Source organism: Calypte anna, chromosome 1 (assembly GCF_003957555.1).
Source record: "Calypte anna isolate BGI_N300 chromosome 1, bCalAnn1_v1.p, whole genome shotgun sequence".
In the NCBI taxonomy this organism is placed as follows: Eukaryota; Metazoa; Chordata; class Aves; order Apodiformes; family Trochilidae; genus Calypte; species Calypte anna.
The window spans coordinates 86,416,022-86,434,470 of NC_044244.1; the positions used below are offsets into that span (position 1 = coordinate 86,416,022).

Sequence of the window (18,449 nt, forward strand, 5' to 3'; positions counted from 1 at the left end):
TGCAACATATGCCATTGACTTTTTGTAATTCAGTTTATTCTTCCCTTTCCTGACAGTACCAGAGCCTGCAGACAGGCTTCCTCATCTTCATTAGAAGTTATCCCATACACAGATTTATCTCCCCTGCCATTGCAACCTGAACTGTGGCAATGTTGCATTGCTGGTCTCTGGACTTTGCCCTCTCTTGTAAATTGGGAAAATGTTTTTAAATAGAGGTCCAGCTAGGTCTGTTTCTCGTTAAGTTGGACTAGCCACAGAGAAAGATGCTGGAGTCCCATTTTAGAAGCATGGTCTAGAATTTGTGGCTTCTGAGCTGGAGCCAGAGTTAAATGGCCTGCAACCACACAGTGATTGGTCTTGGTCATTTTGCTGTCACAACACCTGAGTGTTAGGAGTTTGAAGGCTGCTGTTTTGAGGCCAGTGCTCTGATGCCTGGTCACCAGTCTGAAGCTGTACGTCACTTTGCTGGGCATATGGAGTTGGAGCCTCCTGCCAGGGAAGCTGGCCACTCCCTCTGAGGGCTTTCTGCTGCACCTGGAAAGCAAGGGCTGCTCCATTTTCCCATCTCTCCGTCTTCTCTTTGTTCTTTGCCTCTGTTTTCCTCATCTCCTCTCTTTCTTCTCTGTTCATGTATTTATCTTGGAGCAAGAAACCAGTTGGAAGAGGACAGTGGGGCTGAAGGAAGGGTGTTCAGTGAGATGACACACAGCATTTATCTGGTGGGGCTGAAGGCCCCTGCCAGCTCTCCTTTTCCCTTGCCCTCTGCTTCTCATGCTCTGTGGCACCTCAAGTCAACTTGAGCACTGTGGGAACAGCAGACACTGCAGGTCTTGAAGTGTCAGCTCCTGGTTGCAGAAACAAGGTGACTAGGAAGGGGCAAAGCATGGAAGGGGGGGGGGGTATTGGAAGCCACTACCATGTCACCTGGAAGCTCTGTGTTTCCTGGATCTTGTCCACAAGAACCTGCAGCATGAACAAGAGATTGTCATGGGGCCTCTCAGCTTGGAGGGATCCCTTAAGAGCATCATGGGGCCTCTCAGCTTTGAGGGGTCTCTCAAGAGCATACTGCTGCCTGGGATGTGAAATTGTCCTTCACAGAGGGAAACGCTGCTTGCAAACCATCCCAAAAGAGCACTTCTATTATGTAAATAACAGCTGGAATGAAACCAAAAGGGATTTTAGCTCAAAATATAAAAGGTTGCATTGTTTTGGTTTTTTTAAAGACAATTTTAAAGGTTCATGATCCCATAACATCTACTTCTGGCACCATATGATCTGACATTTAACCAGACTATGAGGTCGGGATGGGCCTCAAGGATCATCTGGTATGACCTTTCTTAGTAAAAAGCACATTGTTTGACAGCATAAATTTGTCTGAATTCCATTTCAGTGTTTCCTATTCATCTCCTGCTCTCTGGTCTTCATTATACTATTTATTTCTCCCTATTCTCTTCCATCCTTAGCCCTTGTATTGAAGCAAGCTAGAATAAACTTCCACAAATTAGAGTTGGATTTTAATCCATTAAAATAACATTAATTAAAATTCACTCATCATGAATTAATTTGAATGTCTAGCTTTGCTATTAATGTAAATTATTATTTTCAAATAAAAATCTTTTCAGCAATATATATATGTACATATATATATATATATATAAATCCTGAATTGGTGTAAGTCATCAGCAGAGCAAAGCCTCATTCGATTAATAAGTTCTCTTTTACAATCCCGTTTTGGGCATTTTACTAAGATTGCAATTCCCATACAAATACGACTTATCCCATATTAGACATTAGCAAAAAGATGTAATAAATAAACATGAATAATTCAGTGTGTTTAAATAATAAGTGCTGTGAAAACTCACCTGCTTAAATATATATGAAGCTGTGCATTTTTAAAAGGAACGTCCTTATTAGGATAGTATCCCTTCCCAGTTAAGATCATCAATACAATTACATACAAAATTAACAAACAGTGCTAATAAAAAGAATAATAATAAAGCTGATCAGATTGCTCAGAGCCTTTTCCATCTGAACTTTGAAAAAGTCAGCAAGGATGGAGAATTCACAACATCCTTCTGTGCTGCACCATGCTTAAAATGGAGAATATTTTCATTATGTCAGATCAGAAATTCCTTTGTTTCAGCTTTCATCTGTTGCTTCTTTTTGCTCTGCACCTCTGAGCAGAGTCTGTCTCCACCTACCCTACAATACTGCTGCAAGCAATTGAATAAAACAGCAAAAACACCCCATTTAATTCACACAAATCCTGAGTTTTATTGTAAACCAAGGAATTTTACTTATTCCAATTCATTGTCTTCCTTTGTGGAAACTGTGTTAAAAATGCAAAACATGGTAAAAATAGATGATTCCATAAAAGGATTTACACTCTGTCCCTGAAATACGACACTTTGTCTCCCTTCATCCAGCATTTGCTTCTTGTGTACTGCCTTCTCAGTCTGAGGCCACTTTCTATTTCTCTGCCTCAAGTTTGTTAGCTATGAGTTTCACTGTTCTGCCCTTAGCTGCATCTTTGCCTCTTTTGGTTTGTCAGCTTTCATTTTCTCCAGCTCTTGATGATTTCTTGACCATGGTGGCCACCAGTTTCTTGGCTTTCTTTGGGATCCCCTTCACAGCCACAGCTAATCTGGGCTTCTTGGCAATGCCAGTCAAGGGCCAAATGGTTCTTGGCCTTTGCTTCCTTCCTGGCACCTTACTTGGCACCTTGGTTTGCTATTGAGTTTGAAGGAGCTAGAAGTGCCAAGTTCTCTTGTGCTGCCCTTGTCCAGGCTCCTGAGCCCTCCTAGCCTGTTGTTCTTCTGTAATGCAAAGATTTCCCTTCCAGAGTGGTCAGAGAAAGTTCTGTGCTTATTGGAGAGACTCTGCCATCATAATCAGCCTCCTGGAGACTGGGGGCTTGCAGTTATTTGGATCCTCCAGCCTATTTCTCTGGCTTCTTATCCAGTGCCTTAGAGGCTGGAGCATCAGTAGCACGTGCAGCAGCAGCAGCAACTTCCAACAGGGCAGCCAGTACTGCTTACCACTGAGACATCTTGACCAAGGTTTTTGGTTTCACACTGGTACACACACGCATGCCACCTCTTGTACTGAGTGCCTTGCACCTACAGAGCCTTTCCATGCTGAAGGCATTCCTGTGGGGTTTACTGCTCTGACCTGTTCCCTTGCAGCACCAAAGTCATATGGTATTAGAAAACACAGCCCCAGGAAAATGCTCACGCCTCACTATCTCTCTTGTCTGGTACCCAAATAGCAGAGGTCAGCTGGAGCAAGCTGAGTTATGAATTATGAGTTATGGACTGACAAATAAAACATTTTTTTTCTTCTACAGCCTAGACTTAGCCTTTAGCTGGTCACTGCTGTGGAAGAAGGATTCTAAAGACTTTCTTTGCTGCCTGGTGTGGTGTGAATGTGGTCATTCCTGAGACTCTCCACACTGTGGTCACAAGTTATTTTCTCATCAGCTCTGCTTGAGCCCAGCATCACCATTACCCACCATTACCATCACCTTCTCTCCTGGCTCCACTGTCGATCAGCTGGTATCTTTGTAGTTTCCCTTTGGTTTAATTTAGGAAAGGCATCTGAACTTTTCTTAATCTCTGCAAGCTCCTTTGCCATTTCTGTCCCCTGAGAGTCCCCAGACTCACTTCTTTAGGGTAAATTTTTGCCTCCCCAGTCTGTGGGCTTTTTTTGGTCTTGTCACCAGTTTTCCAAATCAGAATGGAACTGAGCCATCCATCTTAAAGTGCTCTATGCACTGTGCCTGTGCTCTAACCTACTTATACCTTCACAGCAATGATGGAAGAGATGAGTGGCCATGGTGCCTCCTTACTGAATACAGACTGAGCAAAGGGAAATTAACTGGTTGTGTATGTGAATGCAAGATCTCTGTATTCAAGTGGGATATAGTCGTTCTGTGGCCACATCTGAGTGGGAAGCAGAAGCAATGCTGCTGGTTTTAGCGTTGTCTAAAACCAGTGTGAGTGAATTAAAATTTCTGTTAATAAAGTTTTATAATCAGTAGTTTCTCAGGGTCTTCATATCAGCTTTAGATTCTTCCTCTTCTTTCTCTCCTCTGTTTTCAAGGAGCTTCTTGCAGTCTTGTAAGCCAAGCAAAATGCATGCTTTTGGCTGGGACATGAAGGAATGTTTTTAAATTCTGTGAAATTAGCTAGAAACTTCTCAGGTTTGCATGTCATCCCCTACCTGGGCAGCTAGCTCAAATGTGTCACGATTCTGACCTCACTGCTTACAGCAGAAACCTGAGAGCCTCCCATGTGGTCATGGCTTACAGAATAACTGATGCTAGCAGTCAGCTCAGCCAGGTATGGCAGTGCACTGGTAGGGAAGGAAGACACCAGAGATATCACAGCAAAGGAGAATATCACTTTTCCTCTCCTTCACCCTCTCTTCATTGGTCTCAGGACAGGTCTCCCATTCCACCTCCTGGAAGAGGATGAAAGCTGTGGATACAAACTCTAATTCTACAGTTTGACATTTTGGCCTTAGGGAGTAGAGGTTCATGGTAGCATCCCACAAACCTGGATATAGCCAGGGATGAGAGTATAGGAGCAGCTCTGAGCTCTGGCGGGAGGAAGGCAAGAACATGCAGGGCTATCTTGAATCTTCTGAAAATGTTTGATTTGTTGATGAAAAAAACTTCAGAGGACAAAAGAACACTGTTCATGAGGACCTCCATCTAAGGAAAACTTGTACAAATGCAGGGAACTCCAAACACATGACTGCGAGCTAAGGAACATGCAGCATGCTGCTCTTTAGTGAGCTTCCAAGCATTTTTCTCACAGCCTGTCCAGCAAAGGATTTCTTCAAAAGCAACAAGGAAATAAAAATCAGGATTTACCACCCAGACCCCAGGTGCAAGCTCTTTTCTGCACCCAGTAGCATGAGCTGCAAACAGGAGCTAATAGCAGGCAACTTTGGTCTGTGAAACCATAACCACAGCTAGAAGGTGAGTCTCATTGTGAAAAACTGGTGTGAATCGAGTTTCTCCCCGTGACTAAGCAGATGATTGCAGAGCTATGGAGGCACTCTCTTCCATTAAGGAGAGGGAAGATGCGATTGAGAGTGGGGTGTAGGGTGCCCAGACCTACAGCTGAGCTGTAAGAGAACAGAGGAAAACTGGAATCCAGCTCCCTGTGCAAAAAGATCATGTTCTCTAGGTCCATGCAGCACCAAATCAGAAGCCAAGTCATTTGGGCAGGGTGTGCTTGAGGCTTGGAGGTTCATACACTGCTGTGGAAAGCAGCAAGGTGCAAGCAGCTCTGGTGGGTACTTCCCCGCCCCCGGTTCTCAGCATGGCCAAGGCATTCTGCTCTGATAACAGACTCTGCTTTTCTTAGTGTAAATGAGATGAGCTGCCAACCATGTCACAGCCTCAAGCTAGAGAAGACAGCAGGCATTTAGTTTGAGGGCATTTAGTGCAAGTCTTTGGACTTTGGTTGCATTATTGCATTCATGATGGAGAAGCCATTCACAAGGTCTCAAATTCCTCAACCCAGCCCAGTGCCTTTCCTCCCAGCAGGTGTCAGTCAGTTGTAGCAAGGAATGTAACTGATGCTGCCTAGAGACATGGTGAGGGGAATTAATACAGGGATAGAAAAATCTGTGGGGTCACAGCGGCAGGATTCAGGGTCATTAGCTCCTTTAGACAACCTCAGACTGGGCTAGCAGAGGGCTGCAGAAGGGGAATGAGGGGCACTCAGAGAATTGTGGTTGAAAAATGTGTACTCAATTCAAGAGTTTCATCTTGATTTGCTTCATCTTCCAGCACCAAAACAAGATCAACAGTGGAACAAAAATAAAATGCAAGTTGAGTCTCCAGGTAAAGTTTTCGCAAGTTCAAGCCTGGGAAGCCAGATTACTAATAACATGCATAATAACATACAATTTTAGTGCACACGCAGCAACCAGATGCCCTCAATTCTGCATCAGTGGTATTATCTACAACTCTGCAATCTACAATTCTTTGCAGTGCACAGTGCAGGTGTCCAGGCTTCATAAATCCACTCCCACTCAGCTCCTCTGGCTCACCTTCCCACTTCCTTCTCCTGACCTTGGATCTCTGCTCTCATCTAATATAAGTGCATCCTCAGTGATACTCACCCCACAGTGCTCTAGATTTGCATTTTCAACCCCCTCACAATACACAACCCTGCCTGGTGTTGTCCACCCCAAGCAAGCCCCACACACACCCTCACAGCTTTTCCTTGGTGCTGCATATTCCACATTAGGAAAGGCAATGCTTTGCCATGCCACTGCTGAAACCTTCTCCCCAGGCTTGGAATCCACAGCTGCATCACAAGATGAGTTGGTAGCTTGAGGCACAAGGCCCTTTTTACCCCATGACCAGGACAGCAACTGCCTCTACAATTCACATGGATTTTTTTTTACACCCAAAACTCTAGTAATAGGAGTGGTCTGCCTGGCAGAGGTGCCTGAGAGAGCACATTATCTGTATATTGTGTCTATCATCTCTCCAAATAAGATGTTGATTCTTTGTGGAATGAAAGCAGAATAAAATGTAACATGCTTATTGTTACATGATCATGTAATAATGATTATTATTACAGATCAATGCTTTAGTATATAATTATGCTTGTGTTAAATAGGCATGTTACATTGTACATACATTACATTGTATAATAAATAAACACATCAGCTTATTTATTTACCTGGATCAAAATGCAAGGAACTCTGTTGTTCCCTTGCTTGAGGTGCAAGTTAGTATCTGTGGTGCATCAGCATTTCTGAGCAGAGAAAGTTTTTCTGCTTGAGGTTTTCACATGAGGTAAGGGGAGGCAGGTGTCAATGCTTCTTGTTGTTCAGTTTAAGAAATAACCAACTGGTGATGTTAGCGCTTGTTTCCAAGTGCTATTTCTGAGTAAAGGCTGAATAGAAAAAAAATTTATGTATTTATATCAGCACAAACCAACACACTACTTCCTGTTGACTAAACAAGCAACCTCTCCTCTGCTTTGGGGCTAGGTAATTACCTTAAATTATTCACCACATTTTTGATCTCTGATTTCTTAGCAGTTTGATTGCTGAATCTATAGTAACAGTAATAGTGATATTTCTCTCCCCCTCCAAAACTGTTTTGCAGCCTGCTGTTACTTGTTGTTCTCAATTCAAGATAGGGAATAGAGCCCCAAGTACAAGTAACCTGAAGGGATGCTTGAGCATCCTTCTGTGATCCTGATAAGCTGGAGTAGTGCCTCTTGCTTGATGAAACTCCAAACACACCAGTTCAGGCACCTTTCCTGGACTTCTCCACAAGCCTTTAACTTTAACGGATCCAGGCTTTGATCAGAAACAGAGATGGAGTCAACTTCAGTAAAATTGTTTTTCTCTTCTCTCCTTCTCCCAGTCACTTCTCCAAATAAGTTTGCACTTAACAGAAGAACACAGTGGTCAGCATCTTCCCTCATGTGTATTAGCCCCCAGAAGAGTTCCACCATAAATTAAAGATTTGGCAATTTATAGTCAGGGAGAAAGCTAGACAAGCAGCTAGGTCAGTGATCAGCAACTTTTCCATGGTTTTTCAAGCTTTTTTTTTAAACCAGAGCCAAGGTGACATCTGCTAATGAGCAAGATTTTGCCTTGGCAAAAGAGTGCAGCTCCTGCTTTAGGCAGAAGTGCATAGGAGCTGAGGGTCCCTCTCTGAGCTGTCATCCTAGATTTGCTATGAGACACAAAAAACACATCAACACCAACATGTTTCTGCTCTGGGGATTAGAGATAGAGAGTGGCAGAGAATTGCTGCCACTGACTTTGTGCATTCATACCTCATGTGTGAGGGAAGTTACTGGTCTAAACAAAGGGAAATAGAAAGCCTACTTCAGTATTTAGACTTGAGAGCCCTGCTAAAGCATTTCACAAATATAATTTATCTTTTTGTTCATTTGTTCTTTTTTATCTCTATGGAGACCAAAAAAGCTCTCAATATTTAAGGAAAAGAGCTGATAGAACATGGGAAAATTAATTCCACCCTCAGGCAGGACCAGAGAAAGGATCTACTTAAGTGTTTTATGAGACTTGACAGGCTAAACCTTTGTGAAAATCATTATGCATATATTTAATATATGGGGAATACCAGGCTGGTCATGAAGATACTTCTTGACTGCTTTCAGAGCAGAACATGTTATGTAGAATTTTCTACAAACTTTTGGCTGTGGAAATTAGGGGCCAGAACAATAAAGCTGAAGCTAACTTAATTCATCTGATGAAACACAGATTTCCCAGGGTGTATTGTTTTGTTGGTTTTTTTTTGCCTCAGTAACAAACATATTCTTGCATTATTAAAATAAAAAACTAGTATGAAAGGAGGAAAAAATTACTCTTGGTCTGCCCTAGGAGATTTGTCACAGGGTGTTGCTAGGGCAAAGGCCGAAAGGGTCCCACTGTTCCTATAGCAGGAGCATCCTCTTTGAGTCTGTTAGGTAGGACAGGTATTTGCAAGGATTGCAGGCTCTTCTAGCTTTGATCCTCAAAGGAAATAAATGCCACAGCCCTTGAGGCCAATGTGGCTGCCGAAATGTGGATTTATTGAGTGTGTGCCCTACCCAGACATTATCCCAAGGAGTAGCATAGCCCAGCCCTGGACCTTCCAGGATTTCTTGTCCTTTTCCTGAAGTGTGCCATGCCAGCTGCTCTCAAAGCTAAGTACTCTGAAAGTGCTGGCAACTCATGTCTCCTTTTCATGTTTTTGCATATACTGGTTTCACACGGTCCCAGCACGCTGAAAGCCAGTAAAATTAATAAGCAAAGTAAATCAAGCAGAGAAAAAATGAAGAACTACCCTAGCATGAGGTAAACAAAAGCTGTGTTGTTCAGCTGTGACACTGACTGTGCTCTACCTGAGGAAGAGATGGAGCAGAATCCCCCCTGGCTGCCTCCTCATCACCTTGCCTGACCAGAGCCATTGCCCCAGCCCTTGGTTGTCCTTCAGCCCAGCAGAGGGGACAGGTGTCTGGGCAGGTGCTGTGAGGCCATGGTGGAGCAGAGCCCAGGCAGCAGAGAATGGCGTTGGTGGAGCGAAGAGTGTAAATCCTGAGCGTGAGCCCAGGCGTGACAGGGTACAACTGCATGCCTGATGGGCACAGCCATCAGATGGAGGGGCCCAGCATCCATGCTGCCTGGAGAAGCAGGGATAAGGCCCTGAGTTATTCCCCACCATTCTTAGCATGTTGACACAGCTCAGGTGTCTGTGGACCTGTTCAGGTGCTGAAGCGGGACTCAGTGCTCCCCATAAACCCCAGGATCTCTCCAGAGCTGGGTGCCCCTCATTCCTCTTCAGCTTTGGTTTTGCCCTGTGCTGCCAAATAGCTGCCAGGCCTTTCAAGAGGACATGGAGAAGTGGGCAGTCCTGCCAAGAGGCTGTTTTTCCCTGAGTTCCATGCAGCTGGGCAATGCACACAGCTCCCTCTGCAGTGGGGCAGGGTAGGGGCACCATCTCCAGGTGCACAGCTGCATGGCCTGAGGCCCAGAGGGCTAATGTGGTTTTGCCTACATTCACATTAGTGGTACACAAACTCCCAGAACCCCCTCTAACCACTAGACAATGCTTCCTGCCTTGTTATGTTATTAATTCAGAATAATTTTGCAAGGCAGGGAGGGCCCAGTGGGGAGTGCAGTGGCAGGAGGTGACCAGTCAGGTTTGAGCATCTTTCAGAACTGATGCCCCTTTGCTTCTCAATCCTTTGCTGTGCAGGTCCTGCATCTCCAGAGACCTTTCTAACTCCTCCCTCAACCACACCCTGATGAAACGTGGCAGGGTAAGTGGGGTAAGTGGGGAGACGACACAGGGGGCAGTCCACATTTCTGTACAAGTCATAGGGCTGCACAGACAGAACCTGCAAGACAACCTGCCTGCATTCCCAACACCTGAGAGAGATCCTGGCAGTCATGGACAGGTAAAATGAATGCCTCCAGTTTCTTGCACATATAAGAAACAAGGATCTACCTTTTAGAATTAACCTGCTCTCCATTTGATGCTCAATGTCCCTTTCCCCATCTCACTCAGTGATCTAACTCTGTAACTCCCCGCCCCATCCTATTCTTGTACTGTGCATCTCTTTGTGTCTGTCATTCTTTCTCTTTGACTGTTTGCCTCCCTGTACTCTTCTCTCTTTCTGTCATTTCTCATGACTATCTTATGTTCCTTTTAATTCTTTTTCTTTACCAGAAACAAAAAAGATAACAGAAAGATGAATATTTGGATGCTTTCTGTCCTAGAAGCATCTTGGTCTCTGCCCACTCTTCCCTCCTTATCCACCTATTTTTTCGCTTGCACCGTATTTGTCTTTCTCTATTTCTGCTGCTCACACCCTTGTGCTTGTAAGCACTGTTCCAGCATCAGATTCTTCTACTTGCACTGCACTTACTCTGTGATCTAATTATGACCAATCACTCTCCACAGCAGCCTGTCATTCACACACTGAGAGGCCTTCACTGTGTTTTGAAGAGTGGCTTCACGAATGAGAAGAAGGTCTCTGTTCAGTCTTCTTTTTCAGTGCCTGGCTCTAATCACAGGTCCTGTGTTCTTGCTGCTTTCTCTTGAGGCAGCCCAGAGCTATGTATCCACCAGCTTGTACCTAACTACCAGCCTGCTCAGTTGCCCCCTGCAACACCTCTTCATTCATTATTACTCTTCTAGTACCAGCCACATTCTGAATTCCTCCCTAGCAAAAAAACACTGGGATGGTGAACTGCAGAGAGAAGGGAAGCAGGAAATAATGTTAATGAGCATTTCTATTTAAAAAAATGGCTTCTGTGATTCAAAATTTTCTTCATTTTTTTCTTACAGTGAAAAATAATCAGTGATCATGATATTAGTTTTGGGGTAATTTCTTGTTTTTTACCCTTATCTGAAGACACTAGTTGCTCCACAGGGGCAAAACCACTGAACAGAGAAAAAAGGGAAAGAAATGAGAAAAGAGAGAGTTAGAAGAAAAATTAGAAACATTATGAAGGAAAACTGTTTCACCAAAAACTTCACAAAAAAAAAAAAAAAAAGGAAAGCCTATTTTCCCTAAACTTTTTGATGTGCTGAAAAGCAGTTTTCTATGTGGGCTTTGACGGAGCATCAGCATAATAATCACTGTTGTTCACTTGGCTTATATGGCTCTTCAGTGAGTGTTAACATTTTCCACAACTCCTCTGTTGTGTTTTCTGCTTATGTGCTAAAAGCAAAAGTACAAGACAGAAAATCACCCTTATCCTGGCCCAAACCAGGACAATGTGACACAGCCTAGGTAAGAATTTTGCAAGCCTCTGGTCTATCATGCCTGCTCATTTCCCATGCAACTGTCTGGGTTATCTTCTCTGGACAACCTGAGGACCTGTCACATATAGAAGGGTGCCCCCTCTCCAGCACCTCTTTCCCACATCTCTGTAATAACCACTGGGTTTGTGAGAAGACCAACACACACCTGTGTGTGTGTGTGTGTGTGTGTGTGTGTGTGTGTGTCAGAGAATAGATACCTCTATTCTCACAGGTTTGTACGAAAGCAGGGAAACAGGGGAATACAAGGGGATAGGAAGCTGGAAAGTTCTCAGTGTGAGAAATAAATCAAAACTGATAATGAAGAACATGCAGTGCAGGAGAGAAATGTGAGTAGGGGAAAAATGCACTCAGTGTGAACTGCCAGAGAAAGGGGTGATGAAATGAAGTGGGATCAGCTTGTGCATTATTCCTGACTGGGGCAGTTCTTACAGGACAGACCTCACAGAACTGCCTGAGGCTGTTGATGGGCTGCATAAAATGCTTAGTAGAGTTATTTTGCTCTCTGAGTGTGTGCAGGACACTGCAGAGCATTGTTTTCCTATGGAATTCCTCCTCGCCAGAGGCATGCAAGAAGTCCCATGTGGTCCATATCTCTAGGAGCATGTGTGCACAAGGAGAAGTATAACAGAGTACATGTTTTTCTTGCTTTTTCTGTGCTAGCAGCACAGGTATTTTTGCCCTGCAGGCCGAGAGCCATGCGGCAAGAAAGAGGATGTGCGAGGGTGGCTTCTCCCTGTGGGACTATCAGGGTAGCAAGGGTGCCTGAGAGAAGCCTGTGCCTCCCTGGTGATGCAGTGTGAGGTGCAATAGGGAGTGCTACAGGAGAGCAAAGCACCTGCACTAGGTAACTAAAGGCAAGAAGGGGTGTGTGACTGTGTGAATGAACACCTCTGGTGCAGTGGCCATGTGCAAGGGTACACGATGGAGAGGAGCTTCCGGAGGAACAGAGGGGATGCCACTGTAAATTGGAGATGAAGTACCCTGCAGTGCTCAGGCTTTATGTTTGCATTGGCAAATGCATGAATGGTGTTTGCATAAGAAACTTTTCCTTGCTTAGACTCTTGGTTTTAAAAGAGGAAATTTCTAACAAACCCAGATTCCCCTTTCCTCAGCCTAACTGAAGACCCCCAAAAAATCCAGCTCATCGTTATCACTTAAACTGACCCCATCTCCCTGCTAAACATCCTCTCCCTGTCAAAAATAAACGATGACAAAGGATGTGATTATTTTTAACCCATTCACTTCTATTTTGCATTGCTGCAGGGGCGGTGAGTATCTCACCTCAATGAGCACAGCTGTTCTCAGCTGCCTATTTATCCCCACTTGGCAGTGAGGCTGTTAGACAAGTCTCACAACTCCCTTGTCATCCCCATCCTCCTGCCGCCTCCCCAGAAGGATTCCTGGGCATGGGAGCATCATCATCCCAACAATCTTGAAGTTTGTCTGACATGGGAACTGTACTTGTGTCTGGAGAGGTGTTAGTGTGCCTTCTGCATTAGGTATTCTGTCATCTAGTGATGACACCTTACCCGGGCCCCCAGTCCTGTGCTTGTGCAACTACACTCCTCTTTTGGGCAATGCTAGGAAAGAAACTCTGTACAATCTTCTCTAAAGAGGCTTTAATTTGATCCTTTCTTTGCCTCCGTGGGTTTTTAAGGTTTCAAACAACAGAAATAATTTTTCTTGATGACTGAACTCCAGGCCCTCTCATCTGCCCCAGTCTTCTCAGATACCTTCATCCATCTCCCTCATTGGTGTCCATGTTATGGTTATTTGCAGATATTTTCACAATCTACCCTGCCATAGTTGCTATTTGACTAACCACTACTAATTCACTTACTGTTCCCACTCACAAGGTCACCTGCTTCATCCTCACAGTCACGTCTGCACCTTTCCCTAACATTTTGTATGCAAATTACTGATGCTCTTCTAGTACCGAGAGGTCTGGCCATGAAAAGGATATTTTTGGTGCTCAGCCCTCAACAAAGACATGGCCAACTGGTGGCTCCAGGGTGTGACTACTGTAAATGCTCTCTTGTCTTTTATTGCAGCCTCTTGATGAAGAGGAAACTCTTCCTCTACAACTTCAAGAACCTGCGCTGGGCCAAGGGCCGACGTGAAACCTACCTCTGCTATGTTGTGAAGCGCCGTGACAGTGCCACATCGTGCTCCCTGGACTTCGGATACCTGCGCAACAAGGTATGGGGAGCACCTTGGCATCCTCTTCCTAGATCCGTGCTGACGCACATGCAGCTCCAGTTTGCCTGGGGCAGCAGGGAAATGAGGGCTGACACAGGGATACAGGCACTGGCACACTTGTCCATGAGCATGGACACTGCACTGACACGTACTCTTTAGGGGATGCAGCCTACAGGTAAACCTGTACTCTGTGCTACCCACGATTTTTTCTACCAGCAAGACATCCATACTCTCTGCTGCTTTGCCAGCCTACCTACCTACCTACCTTTCTGCTTAGCTCCCACCCACTGCTCATGTTATCCCAAAACATCAGGGCATCACCGTGCTTTTTCGTTTATTCTGCCGTGCCTTCCGCCTTTGGGTGCTGATCTCCTCCCCTCCTCGTTTCTCCTCCCATCACACCTCATCCAGCTCACACCTCCCTCTTTACCCCTCTCACACCCCGGCTCCCAGCCCCCCCCACCTCACGCCTTGCCCCCCTCCCTCTTTGACAAAAGATGGGCTGCCACGTGGAGGTGCTCTTCCTGCGCTACATCTCAGCCTGGGACCTGGACCCGGGCCGATGCTACCGGATCACTTGGTTCACCTCCTGGAGCCCCTGTTACGACTGCGCCCGGCATGTGGCTGACTTCCTGCGCGCCTACCCCAACCTGACCCTTCGCATCTTCACCGCACGGCTCTACTTCTGTGAGGACCGCAAGGCAGAGCCTGAGGGGCTGAGGCGCCTGCACAGGGCAGGGGCTCAGATTGCTATCATGACCTTCAAAGGTGAGATGTGCAGGTGAGAAAGAGAGGATGGAAAGCTACGAGACGTTAGGGTGACACAGGAGGTTGGGATAAGCTAGGACAAGGACCCAGAGGAGATGATTACGGGATGTGATGATTTAGTAGTCCTATGAGTTGTCAGTGTCCTCCCTGGGGCAGTCTTGAGCTCTCTGTAACTCTCCTGTGCCTTGTGCAGATTACTTCTACTGCTGGAACACGTTTGTGGAGAACAGGGAAAAGTCATTCAAAGCCTGGGAAGGGCTGCATGAAAACTCTGTCCATCTGTCCAGGAAACTTCGACGAATCCTCCTGGTGAGGACAAATTGTCCTTCTCCTGGTGCCTCTTCCTCTCTTCCTCACTATAGTTCCTTTCTTCTCTTGCTGCCCATCTCTGCCATCTGCCATTTCATTAATTCCTGTATCTTCACTTTGCAAGTCCCTCACAGCTGTCTCTCTCAACTTCTTTCATATCTTCTCCCGTCATTCTCTTCCTCTTCTTACACGTCTCATCCCATCTCCTGACATTCCTTCCTCCTTCCCCATCTTCATAGGTTACTGCTCACTTGACAACTGACCTAACATTTATATTTTGTCCTGCAGCCACTGTATGAAGTAGATGATTTACGAGATGCCTTTAAGACTCTGGGACTTTGAAGTGAAAATCATCAGCAATCAGAAGACTTCACAAACACTTGTTTTTTGGTTTTCAACTCTCTCCCTTACAATAGATTATTCTCTTCTTTCCTTTTTACCTCTCTCTTCTTTCCAGCCCTAAGTCTAGAGGTAAGACTATCCTTACTTTTTCGTTTCCAAGGAGAGTTAAGCTGATCTTTTGAAGAGACATTCCCCAGACTCACACATCATCCACAGATAGCTGGGAATAGGCAGGACTGCAGTGACATTGCCAGAGAGCTATTTGTCCTCCCTTGATCTCTGCAGAGCTCATTCTCACATTCATAGGTGGTCCACTAAGTGGAGTCCTGAGTTCAGCTTTGCCCAGAAGGGAGCAGACAGCCCACAGAGCTCCTGATGTGACTGTTCTCACTGCATTGCACATTTCGTGGTGGCTTCAAGGACCAACCCTCTTGGCTCTTAGAGCTGCACTATGCTGAGCTGCTCTGCGTCCTCCCCTGTGAAATGATGTATTTGTCCTTCTGGATGTATGTAGCAAATTGAAAACCATCACCAGTTAAGTGGTATAGCCTATGTCCTAACCACAAAATTGAACAGTTATTGGAAAGGTCAATCAAGAGTGTTGAAATGAGTCCTGGAAAGCCCATCTAGTTTAGGTTGAAAACCTCCCTTGAAGCAACCAGGTCATCTATGGGGACTGTTTGTAGTGCCTTCTGTCCAGAAAAGAGCCACGGGTCCCAGTTTTGTGCCCTAGTAGAGGTTGAAACTAGACAATATAAGCCTAAAATGAAAACAGAAGATTCACTGGGCAAAATTTTCAAGTGTGAGCTGCAATTCTGGATGTTCAGCAAGTATATCCCTTGAAGAAGTAGGAAGTACACTGAACTATTACTTTTGGTGAAAACCATGGCAGCTCAGGGTCAATACTGATCAGTGTGTGGACTTCCTGCCCACCAGAAAGGAGCCACCAAGGGACTTCACCACTGCATTGTTTTTCTAGCATACATCTACTGAAAAACACCCTTTACTTCCATATTGTGTTGTCCCTCAGACAGTTTCTTATTCCTGTAAGTTGAGGGTGTGGCATTTTAAATGATTAACTGTTATCCACATCATTCACCACCTGTTTCTTGACATAGCACATAGAGGAGAACCACACCTCCCACTGCTGGAGTACGTTCCATCCACATTTTCTCCTTGATCAGACCGGCAGTATGTTCCCACCCTAGCCAACTGTCCTCTGCTGGAGGGACCTTAACATTGGTACAGTCTCCACTTTTTTTCAGGCCCTTTCACTGCCCATGGTACGGCCAGATATGACAAGTACAGTGACTGGACTGAGAGCTGACCAGAAAAAAAATACCTAGAATGAACTAAGCTTTACAGCCTGTAGCTAGCCAGCTTCCTTAGGGGTCAAAATTAAATTACCTTCCTGCCTGGCAATCACAGTGTTTCTGCTAGGGGAGCCCATTAGCAGCTGATCTTGTGGACATAGTTTTTATCAAGTTGGAGACATAGGTTCATAGTACACACCTATTCACCGCCACCTTCCCACGACCTAAATTACAGATGGATTGTCCTCTGAGGTTTTGCCAAGGCTCACTGTGTCCCACATTCTGAAGGTGATCTGTCATTTTCTTCATGATGGCTATGAGTTCTCTCTCTGTCCTGTTCCTTTTTCTGGGAAAGGCTGGAAGGCTCCTGTGCATCTCCGTAAAACACCTCCTCTGGTGATAGGCTACCTGCAGCAGGACAGCAGAGAGCCCTGCTTCCACAGTACCTCCTCTGCTAGAAGAGGTCACAGCTGGGTGCATCACAATCTTCCTACAACTTCAGACTCCTGAAGCACTCTGAGCCTGGGGAATTTTGACGAGGAATAGCAACAAGAGTTCTTTGCAAAGCATTAATTTAACAGCATGCTGTCGTTAGTTGTTTGATATGGTGGATATTATTTATATAAATAAATGTCTTACAAATTAGTATCTGATTTTGTCATTATTTTGGTACTGTGTGGGTGAGGTAAGTGAAAGTTGACACAAAGGACTGATGTGTCATCTATCCTTTATGACTTCTGGAGAGATAACCTGCCACTATCCTATTAAACTGTCCTTATACTTTTCACTTGTAACTTTGAAGTTCTTGCAAGTGTCACCCATCAGATCGAGGCAGATAAGGAGTTCAGCCAATTGGTACTTCGGAAATACTAACAAAAATCTGGGACATAAATGCTAGAGTTGTTCAAGATGCTTCCTTCCCTGACTGCAAGCCCATTGTTCCATTCGTGACTTGTAATTGACCAAAGTGGACACAGAACTGCTGACTCAACATAATTGTCAAAACAAAAAGACAAGCAAGGATGAAGAAAAGGATCTCTGTCTTCCAATTTTTGGTGTTGACCTATACAGCCTTGTTGTATTTTTCAGTGAAGTTGTTGGAGAGCTACTAGAAAAAATAGCCTTTCCTAAAAAATCAGTTGAGACACTGTTTTTTGCTTAAGTGCCAGCAAACACTGAGTCAAAGATACTTGTTTAAACATGACAATTGGTGACATTATTCAATAGCAAAATAAATGTGATGAGTAAATGCAAAGAAACATGCACTGCATTCAAAATACAAGGATGTACTCCATGTATTTGAATCTTTTGAATCTAAAGCAGATTAAATTCAGAGTAGACTGTTTAGCTAATCCATGTCATTTTGCTACAGGAATTAAGCTCTCCTGCTATGAAGATTTTTTTTAATCACACTTTTTCTGTACTTAAGTACCCATTCACATTATTTGTTACAAGTCATTCATTGAATTGACATTATTAATTAATTCAGCCTCAAAAGCTTTAGGTTCCTCTGCCAAGAATCACTCCCTGGAAGATGACTGCTATGCAGTAACATTGCTTCTTCAGCCTAAGCATGACATGAGGTTCTGCCTGGACAGCACGGGGGGCTGAGCTGAAGCAGAAGATCCACTGGCTGTCAGGCCTCCCAGTAGCTATGCAGAAAATTACACTGAAGGGACAACTGCCAAAGGAGAAAACGCTGTGGGAACTCAAAGTATCCAGTGGTGCAAAAATCACGGCTGCTGGGTCTACCATTAGTAGATGTTTTAGAGTAAATACACCTAAAGAAGATGCTCGACAGGAGGTCAAAGCTGAAGAGAATGAAAAGGAGCAGCTTTGCAGACAAAAGCAACACAGAAAAGTACTGAATAAAGGAAAACCTGTTGATGTGGTGCCTTCTGCTTAAGCTGTTCAGGAGTGCCTGTCAACATTATCTGGCACGTACAAGAAGTCAGGGGGAAAGTGTAAGACCGACCTTTAATCTCCAGCTATGGATTGGTAAGAAGAAAGAACAGAAAAGTTACCCATGGGGTCCATTAAAAAAGTGGTGAGTGAACCTTGAAAGACATAAGGATTATCACATGGTGGCTTTTTGGCTGAGTCCAAGAGAAGTGTCTCACTACTGGGTCTCTTGGGTGCCCACTCAGTATATTGATGCAATCAAAGACATGGTGCTGGGGAAGTGGCAGTATCTTTGA

The 18,449-nt window shown here is 44.7% G+C and overlaps 1 protein-coding gene and 1 pseudogene across 1 annotated transcript; both read left to right on the forward strand.

The window, feature by feature from the left end:
* The first annotated feature begins 13,270 nt into the window (after nt 1-13,270).
* On the forward strand, nt 13,271-15,000 carry AICDA (activation induced cytidine deaminase). The gene is made up of 4 exons (XM_008503211.2): nt 13,271-13,519; nt 14,017-14,287; nt 14,481-14,596; nt 14,885-15,000. Exons 1-4 carry the CDS (start codon nt 13,271-13,273, stop codon nt 14,936-14,938), a joined length of 690 nt encoding a protein of 229 aa, XP_008501433.2. The 3' UTR covers nt 14,939-15,000.
* A 1,218-nt stretch (nt 15,001-16,218) lies between these two features.
* Nucleotides 16,219-18,449, forward strand: LOC103536988 (annotated as a pseudogene).

What these genes read in the sequence shown, in the direction of transcription:
- AICDA (XM_008503211.2), top strand. Translation starts at nt 13,271, where the DNA reads ATGAAAAGGATATTTTTGGTGCTCAGCCCTCAACAAAGACATGGCCAA. An exon ending in TCGGATACCTGCGCAACAAG is followed by an intron (nt 13,520 to 14,016) that starts GTATGGGGAGCA and finishes CTTTGACAAAAG; the next exon opens with ATGGGCTGCCACGTGGAGGT. An exon ending in TGCTATCATGACCTTCAAAG is followed by an intron (nt 14,288 to 14,480) that starts GTGAGATGTGCA and finishes TGCCTTGTGCAG; the next exon opens with ATTACTTCTACTGCTGGAAC.